Here is a 22219-nt window from a genome sequence, read left to right as displayed (position 1 = left end):
AAACCCCAAGGTTTGCCAAACCCCAATTGACTTGCCTAAGAAAGTGCTGGCTTTTGGAAATTACCCCTGGATGTCAATTCCACCTTTGAAATTCTGGTTTAGCTATAGGCCCAGAGGTCTCCCAATTGGCTTCATTCCGCAATGGCTTATGCATCCAACAGTCATGTTTTTTTTCACAGATCTGATAACAATTTCTCAGACCTCCTGCCTCTTTTGGGCTACTTGGCAAAAAGCCTTTTAAAGATGGGAAGCTTAACATATTGTTTAGCACCAGAACTCCATTCAGTGGCTGCCTCCCCAAAATGCACTGTGCATTGCATCATTTCAAAGCATTCTGGGAAAATACCATGGTGACCACCTCAAAAAGTGGCAGACATCAGGAGATACAGTAGCTGCCCAAATCAGCTCTGTTGCTACAGCAAAAACAACAGTTAGTGGTTTATGTAAGGAAAAAACCAATGAAAACAAATGAATGGAAATGAACGAATTGTAGAAAAATTCCAAAATCTGTATCAGGAGAATACTTTTAGCAGGTCAATCAAAATGTTGCAAAATAACATTGGGGCTTTTCAGTTCTCCAGAACAGAATGGATGAGACCAGGAAAAAGTGCTGGCAGTGAAGTCATGGCGTCTGCATTTGGGTCATAGCTCACATCCACAGCAAACATTTCAAGCACATTTAAATTTCACGGCTTCTTACAGAGCTACAATTCCTAGCATTCTTTGGGGGGAGCTGTATGCTTTAATGTTTGGTGTGGGTGTGACCACAGTCTCCAGGTGGAATGTGAGATAAAATAGCAGACACGCAAAGGAGGTTCTGTTAGGCGCCAGGTAGATTTCAGGTGCCAGCCCAAATTACAAAACTGGGGGGGGGGTATTGCACACTCCCAGTGTAGAGCCAAACATCCTGTTCCTCTCTGACACAGTGCACTGAGCCTTATGGGGGTTTCTTCCACTATGCAAAACTTTAGCTTGCAGGGGGAAATGGATGGTGCCCTTAATTGTTATGCATTTGGAAGGATACACGATGAGTGATACTTAGCAGCCACTGCTGCTGCTGCTTTGTTCTTAACAGGGGGAAGATGATTCCATCTGAACTGGAGGAAAACATTATTCAAGTCAAAAAACAGGTTTGGCTTCCATCACCTTCATGTAACCTTTCAGGTCCTTTTTATACAGCTACTCTGCTGGAATTTATTTGTACGTTTGTGATATCCCTATTGAGCTCAATAGGACTTTGGCAGGATATTTGGTACCGGTCAGAAGGGTCTCTAGCTCCCATCCCCCAGGCAAGTTAGCAGGTGGTTGAGGATGACTTGGTGGCTGCTCCTCATCTCCTCCTCCTCTTTGTCCTTTGCAAAGTGAGAGGGGTGATGGTGAAGGAGGAGAACAGGGCTAGGGAGCTTATGGTCCTCCAGATGTTACCAGAATCCAACTCCCATCAGCCCTAGCCTGTACAGTGGTACCTCGGTTTAAGTACACAATTGGTTCCAGAAGTCTGTACTTAACCTGAAGCGTACTTAACCTGAAGCGAACTTTCCCATTGAAAGTACAGTAATGGAAAGTGGATTAATCCATTCCAGACGGTCCGCAGAGTACTTAAACTGAAGCGTACTTAACATGAAGCGAACTTTCCCATTGAAAGTAATTGAAAGTGGATTAATCCGTTCCAGACGGGTCCGCGGAGTACTCAACCTGAAGCGTACTTAACCCGAAGTATGAGTGTAATTGGTTCTGGAAGTCCGTACTTAACCTGAAGCGTACTTAACCTGAAGTGAACTTTCCCATTGAAAGTAATGGAAAGTGGATTAATCCATTCCAGACGGGTCCGCGGAGTACTTAAACTGAAAGCACTCAAACCGAAGCGTACTTAAACCAACAGAAGTGGTGCTTCTGGATGCCAACGCTTCGAGTTGTGGACATGCTTCTGAGAAGGATTACGTCCACAACTCAAGGTTCCACTGTATTTAAAATATGCCATATGACGCAGTCTCAAGCAACGACTAGAGAGTCTTGCTAGTGGAAGCCTGTGCACAGACTTCCACCAGTGCAACGGGGTTTCCCCTGCTACTGTTGTCATAGTAGCACGTTGAAATGTCTCCCAATTTTTAAAAAAATATTTTAAGTTTTGAGAAAGGAAACTCAAGAGTTTTGATTTGTAGGCTGACAATTGATGATGATGATTGTGCACACAAAACAAAGAAGGAAAAAAGAATAGATTCTCCCATCTGTGATGCTTCAATTCATTTTTCCAGAATATAGGCAAAATGTCTTTGCAATATATAGCATTGCCACTATATCCTAGTGACTCTTGCCAAGAAAAAGAATGAATCTTACCATGCTCTGCCGCAAATGGTTATGATGTTTCACAAAAGTTGTTGAGCTTTTTTTGGGGAAAGTTGTTGAACTTTTTAAAGTTTTGACCTCCTGGCTTGTTGCCCAGGAAGGTATACAGACAAGGGAAGGTTTCTTACCATCCTTTTTTAATTCAATATTTACAGAGAGGCTATAGAACCCAGCCTCCCAGCATTGTCCCGAGTAAAGCTCCACGCCCCTTCTCTCCCACTTCTTAATTTGTCATTATCATCACCTCCTCTATGGATGCCGCTAAGTGCCCTTTGCCTTTGAGCTCCTTGCTCTCCTACTTTTAAGGCTCGCAGAGTTCTGGGAGATGGAGAGTCTGGAATGCTTTCTAATGTCAATGTGTCAGCTGGATGTTGTCCTGACTCTCCCATGATTTCCAAACTTTTCCCCTCATCTGCCTCTGAGCTGCTTCCTCCCTCAAACCCCTGTTGTAAATCTATACTGTCTTCCTCTTCCTCCTCCCTGGAAGGCTCAGGATGGGGAGGAGGTCTCCACCATTCCTCCTCTCCCCAGTCCCTGACAATTAGTTTTCTTTAACAGCGGAAGCAGGTTTTCAGATTATGCACAGCTCTTCTTCAGGCTTTGATTATGAGAGCAAAAAATTAACATCCAATAGACTAGATAGAAACAACTGGGTAATCAGGCTGATGGTTACTTGGCTGCAGAAGTTTACTGGCCATTGCTGTTGGCATGGAGACAGTCTAGGTTGAATGCAAACATGCCATTCTGATGTCATGTGTGATGTCACAAAGGGGATATGCTTTAAGTCTTGGTAAAGCCAAAAGCAGTTAACAGTCAGACTGCATCTCAGCACTGTCAAGATGGATCTCCATAACAGGTGATGGATAGTTTTATTTGGGGGATATATTAACTTTTACTATTGGGGAAAAGTTTTAGATTCGTTTGCCAGTTTGTACCCCATCAAGGTGAGGCCAATAGACCCTGTACCCATCAAATAATCAACTTTATCTGTGACTTTGGGACTGCTTTACACAACCACATTTCCTTTCTCCACTTTATACCCTGCATCTCTCCCACTTCCTCATTCGTCAACCTCATCACCTCCTCTATGGTGCCAGTAAGTGCCCTCTTTCTTCAAGCTCTTTGCTCTCCTACTTTTCAGGTTCGCTGGGTTGTGGGAGATGGTGGGTCTGGAATGCTTTCTAATGGCGATGTGTCAATCAGCTGTTGCTCCGGCTCTGCCTGCTCCTCCTCTTCCATGATTTCCCAACTTTTACCCTCATCTGCCTCTGAGCTGTGACCTCCCTCAAACCCCTGTTGTAACTCTATGCTGTCTTCCTCTTCCTCTTCCCTGGAAGGGTCAGGATGGGGAGGAGGTCTCCACCATTCCTCCTCTGCCCAGCCCCTGACAGCTGTTGAGCCAAATCACAAAAGGATGTTTCTGACAGCAGTGTTCCCGGTATATCCGGGAAATTCTGGATGTATGGCAGCCTAGGTTATGACAAAGGACAAGTCCATGTTGCATGTGCACTGATACAGGCTGCCCTCTTGAATTTGTTTTCAGGGCAAAGTACCATTGTATGTGAGTGCCACAGCTGGGACAACTGTGTATGGAGCTTTCGATCCACTCGTTCACATAGCTGACATCTGCGAGAAGTATAACCTCTGGATGCATGTGGATGTAAGGTGGTTGTTGGCTATCTGTTCCATCTTGCTCCTAGAAGTCGAGTTTTGAAATGTTAAATGATTGTAAAATTATTGAAATGCATAACATTGAAAATCATAAAAAAAATTTAATCTTCCAAGCAAAGAGATCAGTAGTATAGCTACTAAGTTCAGAATGTCTATGGGATTGTCTGTGGATTGGATTCTTATTCCATTATGTACTTAAGATGAGTTGAAGGCAAAATTTTAATAAACAGTGTTGGTGAAAGGTGGCATTCTCCCAGTAAGATAAGCATGTGTTTCGTTTCTGATAGGCAGCATGGGGAGGTGGCCTGCTTCTGTCGAGAAGGCATTCCCACAAACTGAGCGGCATTGAAAGGTAATCACATTATGTTCTTTAAGGGTACGCTGCAGCGAGATCAACATATTAGCAAGTCTTTCTCCTCGCTTCAGGCCTCTTGCTGAAGTGTAGACTGTAAGGCCTGTCACCATAGTAATAGTGACTCATAGTAGGAGCGGAAGTGAGTTGTTGCACTGAGTTTGAGGGGGAAAGGAATATAAATCTAGAGCAGTACCAGGTTTTATATTATGTAAGACAGGGGTGAGGAGCCTCAGGCCTGGGGGTTGAATGTGGCCCTCTCTGGCCCCTGAGACCCTTCCAAGGCCTCAGCCCTCCCTACACCACCTCTCACCCAATGGAAGTGCTCAGGACCAATCTGGAGTACTTGTGTCTGGCTACAATGTGTCCTTGAATACCACAGACTTAATCTGGATGGAAGGAGTCTGCATGTGTATTTCTGAAATCCTGACATGGCTGGAATGTAGCCTCTTGTCAGGGAGCTGGGAAGGAGAGCAGGTCATTCATAGATCAGAGAAAGAGAGTGAAACACTAGCTAAAGAACAGTTAATTTCTTTATTAAGTAAGCAGAACAAAGAGCACATGGAGACTTCTAAGGGTTGCTCCTGCCTAGATGAAGCAGTTGCCTGGACTGGGTTGTAACTCCCCCTCCACTCTCCCTCCTTCTGTGTCAGGTTCCTCCCTCCATCTACATTGAGCCCCAAGGGACCCTCTCTGTGTCTGCCTGGCTCTGTGCTCTGTGGTATGCAACAGACACCTTGTTCTGGGAGGCTGTCAGAGAAGGTGTCAGAGTAGCTCCGTGGTGGACCAGCCAAGTCTGATTCCTCTTCCTGTCCTGTTTCCTCCTCTTTATCATCCTCCAAGCTCCCAGCCTTCAGTACTTCCCAGCTCTTCCCTTCCTCTGTGGTATGGCTGGTTTCCCACCACCAGGATCCAGGATCCAAACCCTTTCACTCTGCACTTTCCCTGGGAGGGCTCTTGGCCAGGTGGCTTCCACTCCTCCTCCTCATCCAGCCAGTCCCTGACACATCTTCTACAAAGATGGTCCCCTGCCCACATTTTGCCTCCCTTTGCCCACTGCAACCCCCCCCCAAAAGTTGACCATGGTGCTCAGGCTGAACAAGACCCCTCCTCCCGTGATGTAAGAGACCTACAAGTTTATTTGCACTCTGTTCCCTGTTGGCATAATTTCACACATTTTTTTTTGTGCAGCAGCAAATGCTGCGTCCCCATTCTCTCGAAAGTCCTGCTGACTTTTCGTTTTGCTTCCCCCGCCTCCCGCTCCCCATTCTCCTGTCAAGTTGCTTTGATGATAAACCTTGTGGATCAAAGTTGCTGATATGAACATCTCTATAAAGTATTATTAGGTCAGCGACTCCATTGCTGATGCTTCCTACTAATATTTATGTGTGCGCTTATATGCTTCAGAGTATACGACCCATTTCAAATCTGGCATATTCATTATCTTTTAATTTTCTTCTTTACCTAGGGCTAATTCTGTCACGTGGAATCCTCACAAGCTGCTGGGAGCTCCACTGCAGTGCTCTGCTTTCTTAGTCCGTGAGAAGGTAACACCCACCCCTTTCCTACCATGGACAGAGCTCAATATCTCAGGGCAAACACAGGATCCCAGACCAGTTTTAAATGCCGCTTCTTTAAAAAGGAGCTAAGTTCCACACGAGCATGACTAGATTTGCTGTCTGGTGCTGGGATGTGACTCCTATGGCACCTGGTGGGACTTGCTTTGGAGAAAACATGTGTATGACTGGGTTGTAAAGTGCATTTAGTTGTCCACATCTGGAGAGCACCAGGCTGGGGAAGGCTGTGCTAGGCTATATATCTGCAGGCGATGTACACGGAACAATGTGTGACATGCCAAGCTAAATGCAGTCCACCAGCTATATAGTGTAGCCTGCTAGATGCTGGCTGTGAGCAGAGGCAAGGATTTTGAAGTATCCAGCAATCCATAGTATGTGGCAATGAACTGCATTCAGCCACAAGTTGTACCAAGACTATTTGAGTTGATCTCTTTGACAGATGGGTGGGGTACAAATATGATGATGATGGTGATGATGATGATGAATACTTGGGTTGTATCCAGACTAACTCAGTCATTCTTATTCAATAATATTTATATACTAACTGATTGTTAAAAATAAAACAAAACCTCAACGTGGTTTACAAAAGGGATAAGGCAATATATATATATAACAGATTGTGGTGGTCCTGATGGTCTTGGCCAACTGGATGCCGTGCTGAGGGGTCGGCCGGGCAAATAGATTGGGGGGGGGGGGCGGACCCAAGGGAAGCCTGCCTCCCTCAGGTCTGCTTCCCATGCCCCGCCCCCGAGGCCGCCGTGGATTGGCCCATTTGAATGGGAGGGTTTGGCAGGAACCCTTGAGCCTCCACAAAGGCTGAGGAGGATGGGGGGAAAACAGCTAAGATGCCGTGTCGCATCTGGGGGAAGAGGAGGCGCCAAATTGAACCGCGAACGCGGCTCACTGGAAGGACAGTAAGCGGCTGGTGTTTTTTTTTTGCCAATATATTTTTTTTATCAAATTTTTGAAACATTTTCACAATCATCTTCATATCAAGTAATTACATTGTTTCATAAATTGACTTTGTACCCTGTCTCTACCGTGTTTTTACTCAAACCTTTTCTGCTGTATTATATCTGGTGTTTTTTTTTATTAAAAAAATTAATCAACATTAAATCAATACAATTTATCGATACTACAATCAGCTACATTTTTCCCATCTCCCCCCTTCTCTCCCTCCCTCCCTCCCTCCTTCCCCACCCTCTCCCCCTTCCCCCTCCTCGGACTTCCCTCAGCTCCCTTATCTGATTTATTTTTACATATTGTTTCTGCATGTTATACAATTGTACATATCATTTCCCTAATTCTTCACGTTCTTCTAATAAAAAAGTTGTGCATGTTTATTCAAAACCTGCCAATGAGTGTAAGTCTCTTGTTTTGTTTTTTCAAATAATTTGAAAAAAGTCCCCATTCTTCCTTGAATTCCCGATTGTCCTTTTCACACAGTTTGTAAGTTAATTTCTGCTGCATTATATCTCGATCGATTACAAAAAGTTTCTCTACATACCGTTACCTTATCATTTTTCTTCCACGGCTTTTATCTCGAATCCTGCCTGCGATTTCATTTGGCTATAGTTAAAACAGCCATTTTAGAGCACTGAAATCATCGCTGAAATTAGCGATAAGCTATATATATATATATATATATATATATATATATATATATATATATATATATATATGTATATTAAAACACATGTAAACATTCTGCACATCTGGGGGAGGCATGCCTAAAGCAGATACGGAAAGGAGTGCAGTGAAGGGGCCTGCTTGATGACAATAGGCAGGGAGTTCCAGATGGTGAGTGTGGCCACACTTCAAGATCAATTTCTTGCAAATCCAGAGAGAGTATTATCCGCATCTGCAACAGTGCCAGATCCACAGACTGAGTGGGCATATATGGGGAAAGGTGATCTCACCAGTAGAGTCTCATGCTGTAGCCCCACTGAAATCAGTTGTATCTAAGTTAATTGTGACTAAGTTATGCCATTTATTTCAATGGGGCTAAAACATGACCATTGTCATTGTGACGAAGGTCCCTTCCTTTCGTCTTACAACTTCGACCTCTCAATTATTAAAAGAACTAACAGGGATTTCTGAGGTAAATCAAACATCCCACTTATCCCTCTAGCCTTTCTTTAAACCCTCTAGCACTCATGGGTTTTTAAAATAAAAGAGAGTCCTCTTCCAGCATAAACGTGACCAGGTACCCTTTTAAACTCTGGGCTATAAACGAGACTATCCCTTGCATAGCTGCCAAGTTTTCCCTTTTCTCGCGAGGAAGCCTATTCAGCATAAGGGAAAATCCCTTAAAAAAAGGGATAACTTGGCAGCTATGATCCCTTGTGTCCTCAGTGTAAGGGGTTCAACCACTAGAAATCCCCTACTGTAAAAGCTTGCCTCTCCCCTGAGGTAACTTTGTGACACCCTGGGTCTGTCTGCCTATTTCACCCCTTTAGTGCACCTCGAAGACACAAACTAACCATGCCACTATTGAAGGAAGTTTTGCTTTTTTTAAGAGTGTCCACACAAGTGAGTTTCATGTACCTTTGCTGGAAAATAACACAGACGACTTTATGACTGGCACTTTAACGATGGAAATTTAATTGCTTAAGTTCGTAATGGTTGCATCAAGGTTTCTTGTGAACAAGCTTAGTTTCAGGGGTAATATCTTTGTTAATCATATAATTGATAACCTCACAAATACCTAATCTAAACCTACTCTCACAGACCTTCTTCTCAACCACCCTCACACTCCCGCTCCCAAGCACCCTCTCAACTGACAAAACGGCTGCCCATTCTATTAAAACGTTCAGCCGCTCCGCCCCTCATGGAATGTTCAGTCAGTTCAACCTGGAGTCTGAGTTAACCCTTGATGGGTTGGTTTGAAAAGGATAGAACAAACAGTGCAAAAAAAAATTGTCACAGTCATCATGCTCAGCTTGTGGACTTCCCTTAGCCCCCAGTTGTGGAGATCAGGATGCTGGGCCAGGTGTGATTAGAGAGGTCTGTTCCAGCAGAGTTCTTTACGTTCCCTGTACACATGTATATCATGTTCAGGCAAATCTCTCAAAGCAGGTTCTACAAAATCATTAAAATGTCAATAAATTGTGTTTACTTCCTGCCACTGAATAGTTTCAAACGTGAAGGTGATTTCAAATGCAGCATTATCTTAACAGTTCTATCCTTCTGCTAGGGTCTTCTCCAAGCCTGTAATCAGCTCTGCGCCGGATATCTCTTCCAACCAGACAAACAGTATGACACAGCTTACGACACTGGGGACAAGGCAATCCAGTGTGGCCGGCATGTTGACGTATTCAAGCTGTGGCTAATGTGGAGAGCTAAGGTAGGAAACATCTTCCAGGGATCAGAATCCCACGTGGGAGGAAGTCGCTGAGATAAATTGCATAACAATGACATTCATCATGAAAAGATGAATCCGAAGCCATGGAAGCGAGGGAGAGGAAGGGAGAGCAGGGGAACTACAGGTAAAGTGAGGTTGACAAACCCACAAAGCTCTTCTATATTGATGCACCCAGGGCTTTTTTCAGCTGGAACTCAGTTCTGGCACCTCTTAGGTGGGCACCGTTGCCAATCTAAGAGAACAAGGGAGGTGTTCATGGTGAGTTCAGGCATCTCTTTTTGTAGAAAAATAGCACTGGGTGCACCTGCTGAGAAACATCTGCCACAGAGTGATGCATTAGTTTTTGAGGGATATTCTAAAGGACATGTTTTCTTCTGCTCCAGAGGGTAGAAACTGAACCAGTGGATTCAAATTACAGAATCTGGCTAAACATTAGGAAGGACTTCCTACAATGGAATGGACTACCTTGGAAGGTGGTTGACCCCTTCACTGCAAGTTTTTAAACAGAGGTTGGATGGCCATCTGCCAGGGATTCTTTAGTTGTGATTCCTGTGCCACATGGGATTGCACTAGATCACCCTTGGGACTCTTTCCAACTCTACAATTCTATGATTCTGTGACTTCATGCAGAGGCTTGGTCCATCAAGCTCACTAATGGCTGGAGGTGGCTCTCCAGGGTTTAAGATGGCCCCACCTGGAGATGCCAGAGATGAACCTGGGACCTTCTGCATGCAAAGCAGTTGCACTACCTTTGAGTTTCAGCTCTTCCCTGTAGGCAGTGCACATATTGTCCAATTCAGAGATGGAGAACCTGTAGCCCTCTAAATATACCTGGACTACAGTTCCTACAATTATTGACCATTGGGCATGTTGACTAGGGCCAATGGCAGCTGGAGTCCAGCAACATCTGAAGGGCTGCAGATTTGTTCTGGATTTCTGCTATACTTGTAGCCTACTGACACCTGATTTTTGTAGGCTGACCTGTGAGTGTCCAGGAGGCTAGATTTACTGGCCTTTCCATCCTTTAAATAATATGATACAGTCTAGATGCAAGGTGAACTCTCTCACTTTGTCTCTTTCCCTCCACTGATATCTTACAGGGCACACGAGGATTTGAAAAGCTTATCAACAGATTTCTAGAACTTGCAGAATACCTTTACAAGGAACTGAAGGCAAGAAAGAACTATGAGCTTGTGTTTGATGCCGAGGCAAGTATTGAACAAAGATAGTACTACTGGATTAGGCATTGGCCTGGCATCCTGACTCTAAAAACAACAGGTCCCAGATACTACAGAGGTCCTCTTTTCAAAATGAGAGATCCCTTTGAAATCCCAGGGTATAAATTGCCACAGAAGCTCAGCTTTTGTGTATGGATTGGTTTGGTTAGGCTCAGGACTGCAATACTTCATGGATCCCCCCCTTTCTCTCTTTCAACCTACCCAGACCCTGAGATCATCTTTTGATGCCCTTCTTGATTTGCCTCCTCCATGAGAGGTCAGGAGGGTGGCAACATGAGAACAGGCCTTTTCTGCAGTGGTTCCCCATTTGTGGAATGCTCTCCCCAAGGAGGCTCACCTGGCACCTTCCTTACACACTTTTGGTGTAATGCAAAAATGTTCCTCTTCAACCAGGCCTTTGGCTGATTAACGTCTGATGCCCTTTTAAGTGTGTTGTGGGAGGGGGGGGGAATTATTGGATATATAGATATAGATATATATAATTTTGTAATTTTATGTTGTGAACCGCACTGAGATCTATGGATGAAGAGTGGTATACAAATTTAATTATTACTGATAAACAAACAGACTAACACACAACCCAACAGGAGTGACTGCCTCTAGCTTGTGGCATGTGCTCTTTGAGTTACTTCTGTTTCCTGTTTTCCAGAGCCATTTTGTTTATTAAGTCCCACTCATCTGGCCATGTACATGACTCTGTGTACGAGGCAATTCCATTCAAGTGATTGTTTCAAAAAGTATATTTAAACTTTGTACATCATGTTGGGGTTTTGGCAAAGTGGAGAAGTGATAATCAATGTCTCTGTGCTGTCAATCAATCAATCAATCAATCAAAGGATTGGAAACCTGTGATCCTCCAGATGTTGGGCTACAACTGCCACTTTCCCTGACCATTGGTCATGCTGGGTGTTGGAGTCTAATAGGGTTGCCATATGTCCTCTTTTTCCAGGACACATCCTCTTTTCCATGATGAGAGTCATCATAGAGATCCATAGTTAAAAGTAGAAGACGGCAAATGTGTCCTCTTTGTTGCTCTTCAAAATATGGCAACCCTAGCAGTATAACAATATCCAGAGTGCTACAGGTTCCCCACTCCTGATCTACAAAAACATAGGTTTTTTAAAAAAAAAATCACAAAAATTGGTCTGAGTTAATGTAATCAAATGCTGAGCTGTTTTCATTTTTGAAGAGAAAGGGAAAAAATGGATATTTCCAGGCTATGTGGAACTCAATAGAATTTCCAGTGATCTATGAAGTTGGAATGCCTCACACGGCATGCCTATGATAAGTAGAAGCCAAATAAATTAGGCAAAATAAGTAAATTAGATGCAAAGCTTCTCAGCTTTTTTTTCAAAAAAGATCTATGAGCCACAGATTATTGCTTCAGATAGTGTTGGATTGTGATGATCAATAAAATACTTCCAGCAAGTTTTCTTCTGCAATGTATGCAGATACTTGTACTGTGTGTAGATATGAACCCAAGGTAACCTCACTGATTTCCCTGAGCTATTAATGCATAAAATGCTTAATAAAGATGTAAGTATCTGAAGGAGCTTTCATCTGTTTTACACAATATCCCAGAAGAAGAAGAAAAACCATGCTAGGAAATGATGCTCAGTAAGAACCAAAGAGATAGTAAAAGTAACAGAGAGGCTTTGTGATTCTAGCCGGTGGGTGTAAAATATATAATGCTAAGATACTGTGAGAAGAGGATACGCTCTGCCACCAAATATGTGTGGTTCTTATGGGATGTTGCTGCATGAGTTTCATTTGTGCCCAGACGTGCTATGCTGAAACCCTGTTTCCTCCCAATTTGATGTAAGCCTAGTCTGGGGAAAAGAGACGCCTTTAAGGGTGAAAATAAACAATTTAGATGAACCAGTGTCCTAAGTGTGATGACTGTAACTGGCCAAGATTGGATCCACATTGACAACTGGAATCATTTATTAATCAATATATCACAGAAACAGTTCAATGAAATCTGTCTGTCAAATGAAAACTGTCCATCCTTTCAGTATATTTGATTGTGTCCAATGGAGATTTTACACTAGCAAGTGCTTTCACAAGGCCTGATGGTTGCCAATCCCTCCAGCCCAATGCCTGTTGCCAACCCTCAAAAGCTTCTCCTGATGTCTCGGGGGGGGGGCAGTGCAAAACAGAGCACACAGGGCTGCAATTGGAACAGGGCAGTGGTGAAAATATGGTCTCTTGCTTTGAGGCAAGTGGAAACACTTTCAACGACACAAAGCCACCACTGTTTGCAACCCAATGTCTGAAAGTTAGACTTCAAGTATGGCAAATTCAACAGCAAATTAGGGTTGCAGTGAATTCAGCCTGTCGTAACCCACAACCTTTGCAGTTCATAGAAGAAGACTCTGATGTGGATGAGGTTCAAGCCACTTCATTGATGGGAGAAACTTATTCAAAGGATGAATCTCCTATGTTATCTCTGTCTCTCTAGCTTCGCAGAGGTCAAGGAGTAGAAGATGATAAGTTGAGGGCCTTTTTATCCAGCCAGCCAGCTCCTTCAGGGAGGCAGAGCTTTATTACTGGTTAGCCCAAGCATCCCCAAACTGCAGCCCTCCAGATGTTTTGGCCTACAACTCCCACGATCCCTAGCTAACAGGACCAGTGGTCAGGGATGACGGGGATTGTAGTCCAAAACATCTGGAGGGCCGAAGTTTGGGGATGCCTGGGTTAGCCTATATATAAAGCTTCATTGAGCTTCACTGGGTTCTAGCTCCCTGCAGAGATGGTATCTATTGCAGCAGCCTTAGTAGGGTCTCTGGGAGCTGTCCAAGGTACCATCTGCTTTCTTTGTCAATAGAAACTACCAGTTTCCCCTCTGAGCTTTGAATGTCGACGCATTTCATGCTCGGACCCACAAATTCAATTGAAATGTATGTCTTGGTTGAGTTTATTCTTGGCTGAGACCTTATTCATGACTGAATTTGAGCGACCTTGGGCCAGTCACTGACTCTCAGCCTAAGCTACCTCACAAGGTTGTGGTGAGGATAAAATGGCAAGATCTACATAATCCACATTGAGCTCCTTGAAGGAAAGGTGGACTATAAATGCAACAAATAAATGAATACTTTTGTATAAATTAGAATTCTGACTTTTCAGACTTTGTACTAAGAGTGCTGACAGTTGTCATTTGACAAACTGATTTTATCGAACTATTTGTGTGACGTATTTGCTAATAAATCTGGTCTCACCTGGGGTTTTGGTACATTTAAATGATTTATTTTCACTTTTTAAAGCCATCTCTTTCCCAGAGACCAGGCTTATATCATATTGGGATGAATTTAGATTTCACAGTAACATACAACTGACTCTTGTAGGGCTTTTTTTGAGTAATGATCATTTTGCAACTGCCAACTAGATTATGAAAGATCTCCAGGACTTTTTATATAATTGAGTCTTACTAAACATTGACTTCCATGTTAATTTTGTGCAAGGAAATCGTGAAAACCAAGTTTCTCTCCTTCAGATTCTGGAATCTTTATGAAATATTTTATATATTAAAAGCTCATTGGGCTTAGGTTTGCTTCACATTCACACACAGTAAGCATTTGTGAGTGAATTGCACTAGAGAAATTGCTGAAAAGGAATGGTGAAGTTTAGAATTTGCCTGGGTGGGTTTAATAAATGGAAACATTTGTTGCAGATAGACACTGGCATTTAGTAATTTGTATTTTATTTTGTTTGTCTAAGCCTGAACTCACCAATGTGTGTTTCTGGTACATCCCACCCAGCCTTCGAAAGATCCCAAAGGGACCAGAGAGAGAGAAAAGACTGCATCAGGTAGAATTTCTCATGCAAACCTTTTTGTCAGTCATGGAAAGTGTGTGCAGAAATAGGAACACCAATGCTGTTGTTGTGAAGATCTGTTTCAGACCCCAATTTCTTTCATCTACACACCAGAACTAGGGATGGGAAAACATGTCCATTTCTAGTCTGTGGCAGTTTTGCATATTTTTTTATCCATAATTCCATTCTGTTGCATTTCCACATCAATCTGCAATTTTAGGGGGAAAGCCTCTCAGGAATATAAAGCCACAGTTCTCTTAAAGCACATATTTAAATGTGTTTTGGTATGTTCTTCAACCCTGAAAATCTTGGCTGCTGATTCCTGGAGATTGTTTCCCTTCTGCTGCTGCCCATGGCTTAGTCCTGAGAGTGTCCTAGCTGTTGTGCTTATTACATCTTTGGATGTTTTAGCCAATCATACTACAGCTCCAGTGGCTAGATACCCTTTAAAAAGGGCTATTCATAATTTTCTCATAATGTATAAGCCCTTTCTTGGCATTTGTTTCCAATACTTGTATTTATTTTATTTAGAGAAATTTATAAACTGCTGAATTAAAGAGCTCTCTTAAGAGGCATATGTAGTAAAATTGTACCTAAAACACAGCAAAAACCCACATATACATAAAATAGCTATTGTTCAAAGCATTGAGAAACCAGTACAACTTTGGAAACAAAAATAGTTCAATAGATTACACGTTTGCTGAAAAAAGGTGTTCAGCTGTCATCTAAAACAATTTATTATTAGTATTTATTTATTTATTTATTTATTTATTTATTTATTTATTTATACCCTGCCCATCTGGGTTTCCCCAGCCACTCTGGGTGGCTCCCAACAGGGTATTAAAAACACGATAAAACATCAAACATTAAAAACTTCCCTAAACAGGGTTGTCTTCAGATGTCTTCTAAAAGTCAGTTGGACTGACTATTTCCTTGACATCTGATGGGAGGGCGATTCACAGGGTGGGCCCCACTACCGAGAAGGCCTTCTGCCTTGTTCCCTGTAACCTCACTTATTGCAGTGAGGGAACCGCCAGAAGGCCCTCAGCGCTGGATCTCAGTGTCTGAGCTGAACGATGGGGGTGGAGACGCTCCTCCAGGTATACTGAATTCAGAGAGGATGCCTGCCAAATATCAAAAGCACATGATAAATCTCTTTTTTAACATGTCCAATGAGTTCCATCCTTTCTTTAAATCCAAACATTACAGTACCGTATCTACTCTGCTACAAATCCAGACCATTGCTACTGCCTATTCATGGAACTAGTCCCTAAATTATTCCAGAACATAATTGCAACTTTTTAATATATATCCATGTCTAGGTTGCTCCAAAGATAAAAGCGAGGATGATAGAAGAAGGTACTACAATGGTTAGTTATCAGCCTCACAGAAACCACGTGAATTTTTTCAGAATGGTCTTCTCTAACCCAGCAACCAAGAAATCAGATGTTGATTTTCTCTTGGAAGAAATTGAGAGGCTTGGGAAGGATTTGTGACAGCTGGCCATAAATCTCAAAAAGTGGGGACCAACATTTCATTGGTGTAGTGGATCCTGTTTAAAGTTTTGTCACTGTTGTTCTGATGACCTTGGGTGCAATATTGAGGCTCTTCAAAATAGGAACAAACTGTGGTTAGAAGCTGCTCATCTTTAAAACTATCTTCAAATACAAGATCTATTAATATAGCATTTAAGGAAGGGGTGGGTAGATGGTAGACTAGTAGATATCCTGCATCTCTGGCTTCCATGTGTCTAACAATATCAGCACTTTTTAGGTGGTGAATTTTAAGCTTGCATAAGGTCTGTCATAAGGCCAGCTTTGTCATGCTGGCCACATGACCTGGAAGCTGTCTGCGGACAAACGCCGGCTCCCTCGGCCTATAGAGTGAGATGAGCGCCGCAACCCCAGAGTCGGACACGACTGGACCTGATGGTCAGGGGCCCCTTTACCTTTAAGGTCTGTGAAAAGGGTGTGTGGCAAGAGAGATGTAACTTAAGCTGGACCCCAGGCTTTGGCAGCTCAGTCATGTGGCTTTGCAACCTGCCCCAAAGCTGATGTAACTCAAACACTATATAAAAGGTTTGTTTTCCCTCTGCCAGGCTAGCTCTGCCAGCAGTAGCCATGCTGTTGAATGGAGTTTGGATGTGGCGTAGCTTTCTTTACATCAGCTTAACTCACACCAGCTTGCTTTACACCAGCTTCTTGTGCAGAGGATATTGCTCCCTTAGGTTTTGTCTGTTAAATCCTAATTCTCAGATTTGGGATGCTGTTTTCCTTATGCAGACAAGAGGAGTCCATGTATCATTTTCATAGAATTAATAGGCCCAAGTCTAGGCAGATAGATCGAGACACACAAAATTACGGTGCACTTTTCATTGCCTTTGATTTGAACCAAATGTACCAGGGCACAATGGACCAACAGGTACAAGCCTGCCTTATTATATGATGGCAGCCCTAAGCAAATCAAGCATCACAAGAGGTCAAAAATACACATTTCTTTCTTCTGCCTGTTAGATCCATAGGGATGATTATTATTATTTTTATTTTTTGATGTCTGAATAAATCCTTAATATTTATTAGGAAATTATATTTGTGTTGTGTTGAAAAGGGGCATTACTATCAGGGACATTGACAGGGATCTCAATAAGCACAGAGTAATAGATTATTAGATGAAGTTATATGGATTTAATGTACATAATCCAGAATATGATGAACAGCATTGCAGAAAATATTGCCATTGTATTATGAATGCTAAATAAATTAATAAACGCACAAGTGATTTCCCAGTTATGTAAAACATGGTTGATTTCTATGAATTATGTACGTGAAATATGCATGTTAAGACAGAGGAGGGTTCTTGTTTTCATCTAGGTATGTGTCCTGTTCATTTGGTGTTAGCTAGGTAAGAGTGTGGAACATGTAATTGAAGGCCAGGAATCCTATCCCTCCAGCAGGGAGACAAGGCAGCCAGAGCTGCCCATTTTTGGTTCCAAAATTACTTGGTTCTTCTGCTGGTTCAGTGCGGACCTCAGGGGGATCTAGCAGTTCAGGAATGGAACCAGAACAGACCCAAGTCAGCTTCATAGGGTGATTTTAACTAGAAAGGTACTCCGTGCTTCAAATTGGTGTCCAGCATGGCTATTCTTAAACACATTTTAACACATCAGCAGGCCCTATTCACATACCTCCCACTTGCTTGGTTTGACATGAAGAATCGGAGCCCTACTACCAGTTGGAGTAATCATGAGTGGACTAAATTGGTCAGTGGTCTGACTCAGTATAACTTGGGTGTTGGGTTCTTAAGAGAGGTGGTGATCAGCCAGCTCAGTCCCTTACGATGGGCTCCCTTGGCTGTACTAGATTATGTGATTCTTCACATTTGAGTGGGATCAGAAGGATTGCAGATACAGCAGGAGGACTCAAGCTGGGTAATCTTGCTGATACTGCAAAAGGACTCGTGATACTGCAGAAGTCCTTGCTGAATCACTAGCAACGATCTGAGGGGAGAATCTTCCCTGCATGTATGAGGCATAAAATAAATTGAGGATGAGTTTTTATGGCTTCCCTGAGTCTCGTTCCATTCTCACAGGTGATGCATCCTTCCCTTGGGCAGCTCTTTTATGGTCTTATGAAACTTCTCTGAACAATAATGACTCACCCATATATTTTCACATCTGTGCTATGTGTTATAAAACACCTCGGTTCAAATTTTATGAATGCTCTCAATGATTATAGAAGCATTAACTGCCTATCCAAACCTCAAGGGGTGTGCATATCACTTTCCCCAACAACATATATTCCAATCCTGATTTAATTTGTCTAACATAGGTTAGTATATACTATTTCTAATGTTCTGCTTATCACATTTGTTAAGAGCACCTAACTCTTAGATATTAAGAGTCCCCAAAAGAAATAGCCTCATGTAACTCAGCATACATATATATTTTTGAAGGGCTATGAAGCTTCACACACACTAGATTTTCCCCAGTCTTATTAAGAAAATAATCATCCCACAGCTATAAAATTACCATTAACACAAGAACGTTTCTTTTATCTGACACTTCTCCAAGTTAACCCTTTTGTCTCTGTCAAAAAACAAGGAAATAAAATGTAAGTTACTGAAGCTACATGCAAGCTGGAAAACTAAACTTTGTATATTGTAACCATTGGGTGAATTGGGCCCATATTCTTCTTCAACACCTTTGTTGGCATATAGGCCCATATTCATGTATAAATTAATTTGTTCACCTATATAATTTTATTTATCAATGCCAGGTGACCTGATAACTTGAAGCTGGATGTGTGAATGGGCTCCATCAAAACGTATTAGGTTCGAAGTGATATGGAAGTTGTATCTGTGATATTTGATCTGTAGTTACAGCACCATCTTCTCAATCCCATCTCTCGGGAATGAGTTCAGCTCTCGAGAACCACTGTGCTCCCCCCCCCCCATCTACTGTAGTTCCATCCCTTTGTGGTAACCCAGTTAGCGGTATCAAAACCCAGTGAGAAATCCAGGAGAACCAACAGGGTGCCCTCCTTTGTGGTCCCCATCCCTGCCTTAAACCATAATAGGAGTCAGGTTGATGACTGGAGATCAGCCTACTCTGCTGTAATAAATGGTGGAGCCTTGGGGCCACAAATTAAACAGAAGCCCAACACATTCTGCTGATCCAGGCGTTCCTTTTATTTGTCTATAAAGTGCATTTTAACGTATTGTTCCCTTGTTCGCTTTTCAAAAGAAATGGATGGGGGCACTCTGCGACGAGCTGCATAGAGTTTGAAAGTGGGGTTCTGCATTCTGTCTACAGTAAAAGATCAACTCTAATGAGCTTGCTTGCAACATGCAGTTCACAGGTAGTCACAATAATAAGCACCTTGTGAGTATTTTATGTCCTACCTGCTTGTCGCAGCTTGCTAGTATAATGGCAGAACCTCCTTTCTCTGAAAAGAAATCCCATCTGCAGCGGCTTTTGGAACAAAAGCTTGATACACCCTAAGCTATTTTTCAGCTATAAAGCACATATCACACTAGAGAGGGGAGAGGATGCTCTACTTCTGTTCAACTCTGCTCGTCTGTTTAAATGATGGAAAGATAAATGATTGAGTAGGGTTGCCATATTTCAAAAAGGGAAAATCCAGACAAAAAACGTGTTGAGCTTTTCTTGGCGAAATCTCAAAAAAGAGAGAAAGAAGCTATTTTTAATGAAATTCACAAAAATCTACACTATCGACATGGGCTGCCATACACCTGGATTTTCCCAGACATTTCAGCGATTTCCACCCAGATGCCTGGGATGCCCTTACATCAGGGAAATTACAGACGTATTGCAACACTAGATTGGGGCAATTTTCAGTTTAGTTTGAAGACTGCAAGCTGTCAAGGGACACTTACCTGGAATCTTTTGCCAGTTGAGGGTCACTTATGTTGCAATTGATAAGGGGGTAGGATTGGATGAGGAACTCCCAGGGTTCAAATAGCTTCTCACTGTTGATTGCATTTATACCCCCCCTTTATTTGTTAGAATAAAAAATGGGCCCCTTCTCCATTTTATCTTCATAAGCAGCTTGCAAGGTAGGCCCAAGGTCACCAATCAGCAGGGATTTGAATCTGGATCTCCTCAATCTGACACTCTAACCACTACTCGACACACACTTTTTTTTTTTAGCTCCTGGATGTCCTTGCTGTCCTTGTCACTGGCTCTCAATTTAGCCTACTTCCCCGGGTTGTGTGGCTAAAAATGTCACCTTAGGAAACCATTTCACATCATGGCTCCCTGATGAGTGTGTTTGTATAACAGGCTTGCATTCCTACCCTTTAACATTTTAGTTGCTCATTTAAATCATCCCCCTGAAAGTGGGATACATATAGGTTGAATAAAAGAAAACCCTCATTTAAACTTTGAACTAAAATGCTGATGAATTTTCAAGATGACTTTTTTTCTTTTTTAAGAAATAATAATAATCACACTGATGGTGGAAATGTGAAGAACAGATTTTAAGATGGGGGGAAAATGAGAAACAGAGGGAAACTGAAATCAACAGGCTCACTGATACCTCCTAACTCTGGATAAGGCTGACATTGAATACAACCTATGAGGGGTGCTCATGAGTTTTGCTCCACCCTCAAAATTCTCCCTCAGAAATGTGAAAGAGGAAGGGCAATTTGGCTCCCTCTCTTATTTCTAAGCACCTGTCGCCCGCAATTTGAGCCAAACATTGTCCTTGTTGAAAGTTTGGTCCTGCAGTGGGTTGCATGGCATTTGAGAGTGGAGGGGAATCTGGGGGGCTCATGGTAAACTCACAGAATCATAGAGTTGGAAGGGACCCTGAGGATTATATGGTCCGGCCCTCTGCAATGCATGAACATGCAACTGTCCTTTATGGGGATCGAACCTGCGACCTTGGTGTTATCAGCAACCAAGCTCTAACCAACCGAGCTATCCAGCTGATTTCAGGTGTTCTCTCTCTGAAACACCTCCCCACTTCCCTCAGTTGGGCAAATCAGCTATGAAACAGCTTGATAAACTGGGGCAAATTCAGCATCAGTGGCAGACAGAACCCTTATTTGCTAGCACTGACAAGTGCATTCATTTCGAATGGCCTTTCAGCCATTTTTCCCTTGCCGAGGGAAGCATTTCAGCATTTCCAGACTCATTTTAAATATAGCCTTTATCCTTAAATAGGTAGCTAATTGGCACGTCCAATTACTGAACATAAAAACCGCACTAAGTAACCAAAGGTCAGCGAGATAAAGACAAGCTATCCTGTAAAGACCTTGGCATGAGGGGAAAGTGTTAAGAATATCATTTAAAATGCCACCCATTTTTGAGTAAGACATAATTTTAGCTATAATGAATTGGCGCCCAGGCACCTTAGTGATTTGCGTCGAATACAGATCACTCATAGACCTCCTTCTTTGACAAGGCAACGGGGTTGGCGGCCCATTTTACTTTCCGCATAGGAACTGAGAAGATGGGTGAAAAGCAGAGAGGACAGCTACCATTAAAATAAAACCATGATAACATTACCAGCAGGTGAGGGCAACCCTTTTGGCGAGTGTGGTATGGGACAGAACCAGGCAACAATGAAATTGCTACCCTCCTAAATTGGAATCCTGTACTGACTCAGATGTAGATTTGAACTTGCTTGTGCAGGTCATTCCAAGAGGGCTGAGCTGCCCATGAAGTGTGATGAGGCAGTTGCCTCAGGGTGACAGGCCACAGACAGCTGGGAGCAGTGGCAGATCCAGCCTCTGAGGCATGCACTGCTCACTAACTCCTGCCCTTCTTAGCTGTCCCCACTGCTTCTTTCTACCCCCCATCTGCCTGTTTCTGCCTGCCCACTGGCCCCCTGCCACCCAGAGGGGGGTAACAGCAGCAGAGGAGCTGTGGAGGAGTGGGTCGTGGTGGCTGGGTGTGTTTATGTAGCATTTTATTTCCTTTTTCGAAACCATGTTTTCCTTGAAAGTTTCCCACTTAAAATACAATGGAAGCCTAACTAACACTGGTCTGCGAGCGCTCCAGTTGGAGAACCGCCTTTACCAAAGGTGTCATGGGCTTTGAAGAAACTCGATCTCAGGACGCAAGGGAGAAACGTGCTAAGAGGAAGGCACGCTTGGCAAATCCACACCGTGATCAACTCCCGCCTGGAAACCAATGTCCCCGCTGTGGAAGGACGTGTGGATACAGAATTGGCCTCTACAGTCCAATTGTTAAGATCGTGTTTATGGAAGACAATCGTGTTTATGGAAGACAATCTTACTCGGCTACGAGTGATCGCCAAAGAATCTAAAGAAGAAAGTTAGGGGAGAAAGCGGAAAAGAGAAAAAGAAGAAAAGAAAGACGAAGACAAAGGCG

At 42.9% G+C, this 22219-nt stretch overlaps 1 protein-coding gene across 1 annotated transcript in view; it reads left to right on the top strand.

Annotated features, from left to right (window-relative positions):
• The window catches only part of LOC118089956 (glutamate decarboxylase 1-like), a 34549-nt gene extending 17288 nt beyond the window's left edge, over positions 1-17261 (top strand). The window contains exons 8-15 of the mRNA XM_035125163.2: positions 1076-1130; positions 3890-4006; positions 4305-4369; positions 5838-5916; positions 9143-9292; positions 10411-10518; positions 14266-14355; positions 15684-17261. Of these exons, the coding sequence (XP_034981054.1) occupies positions 1076-1130; positions 3890-4006; positions 4305-4369; positions 5838-5916; positions 9143-9292; positions 10411-10518; positions 14266-14355; positions 15684-15857 (838 nt within the window). The 3' untranslated portion in view covers positions 15858-17261. The remainder of the gene's footprint in view (positions 1-1075; positions 1131-3889; positions 4007-4304; positions 4370-5837; positions 5917-9142; positions 9293-10410; positions 10519-14265; positions 14356-15683) is intronic.
• Positions 17262-22219: the final 4958 nt, after the last annotated feature.

Source organism: Zootoca vivipara, chromosome 8, assembly GCF_963506605.1.
Source record: "Zootoca vivipara chromosome 8, rZooViv1.1, whole genome shotgun sequence".
In the NCBI taxonomy this organism is placed as follows: domain Eukaryota; kingdom Metazoa; phylum Chordata; class Lepidosauria; order Squamata; family Lacertidae; genus Zootoca; species Zootoca vivipara.
The sequence above is the reverse complement of the archived record's forward strand: the minus strand, read 5'-3'. Positions and strand labels throughout refer to the sequence as shown.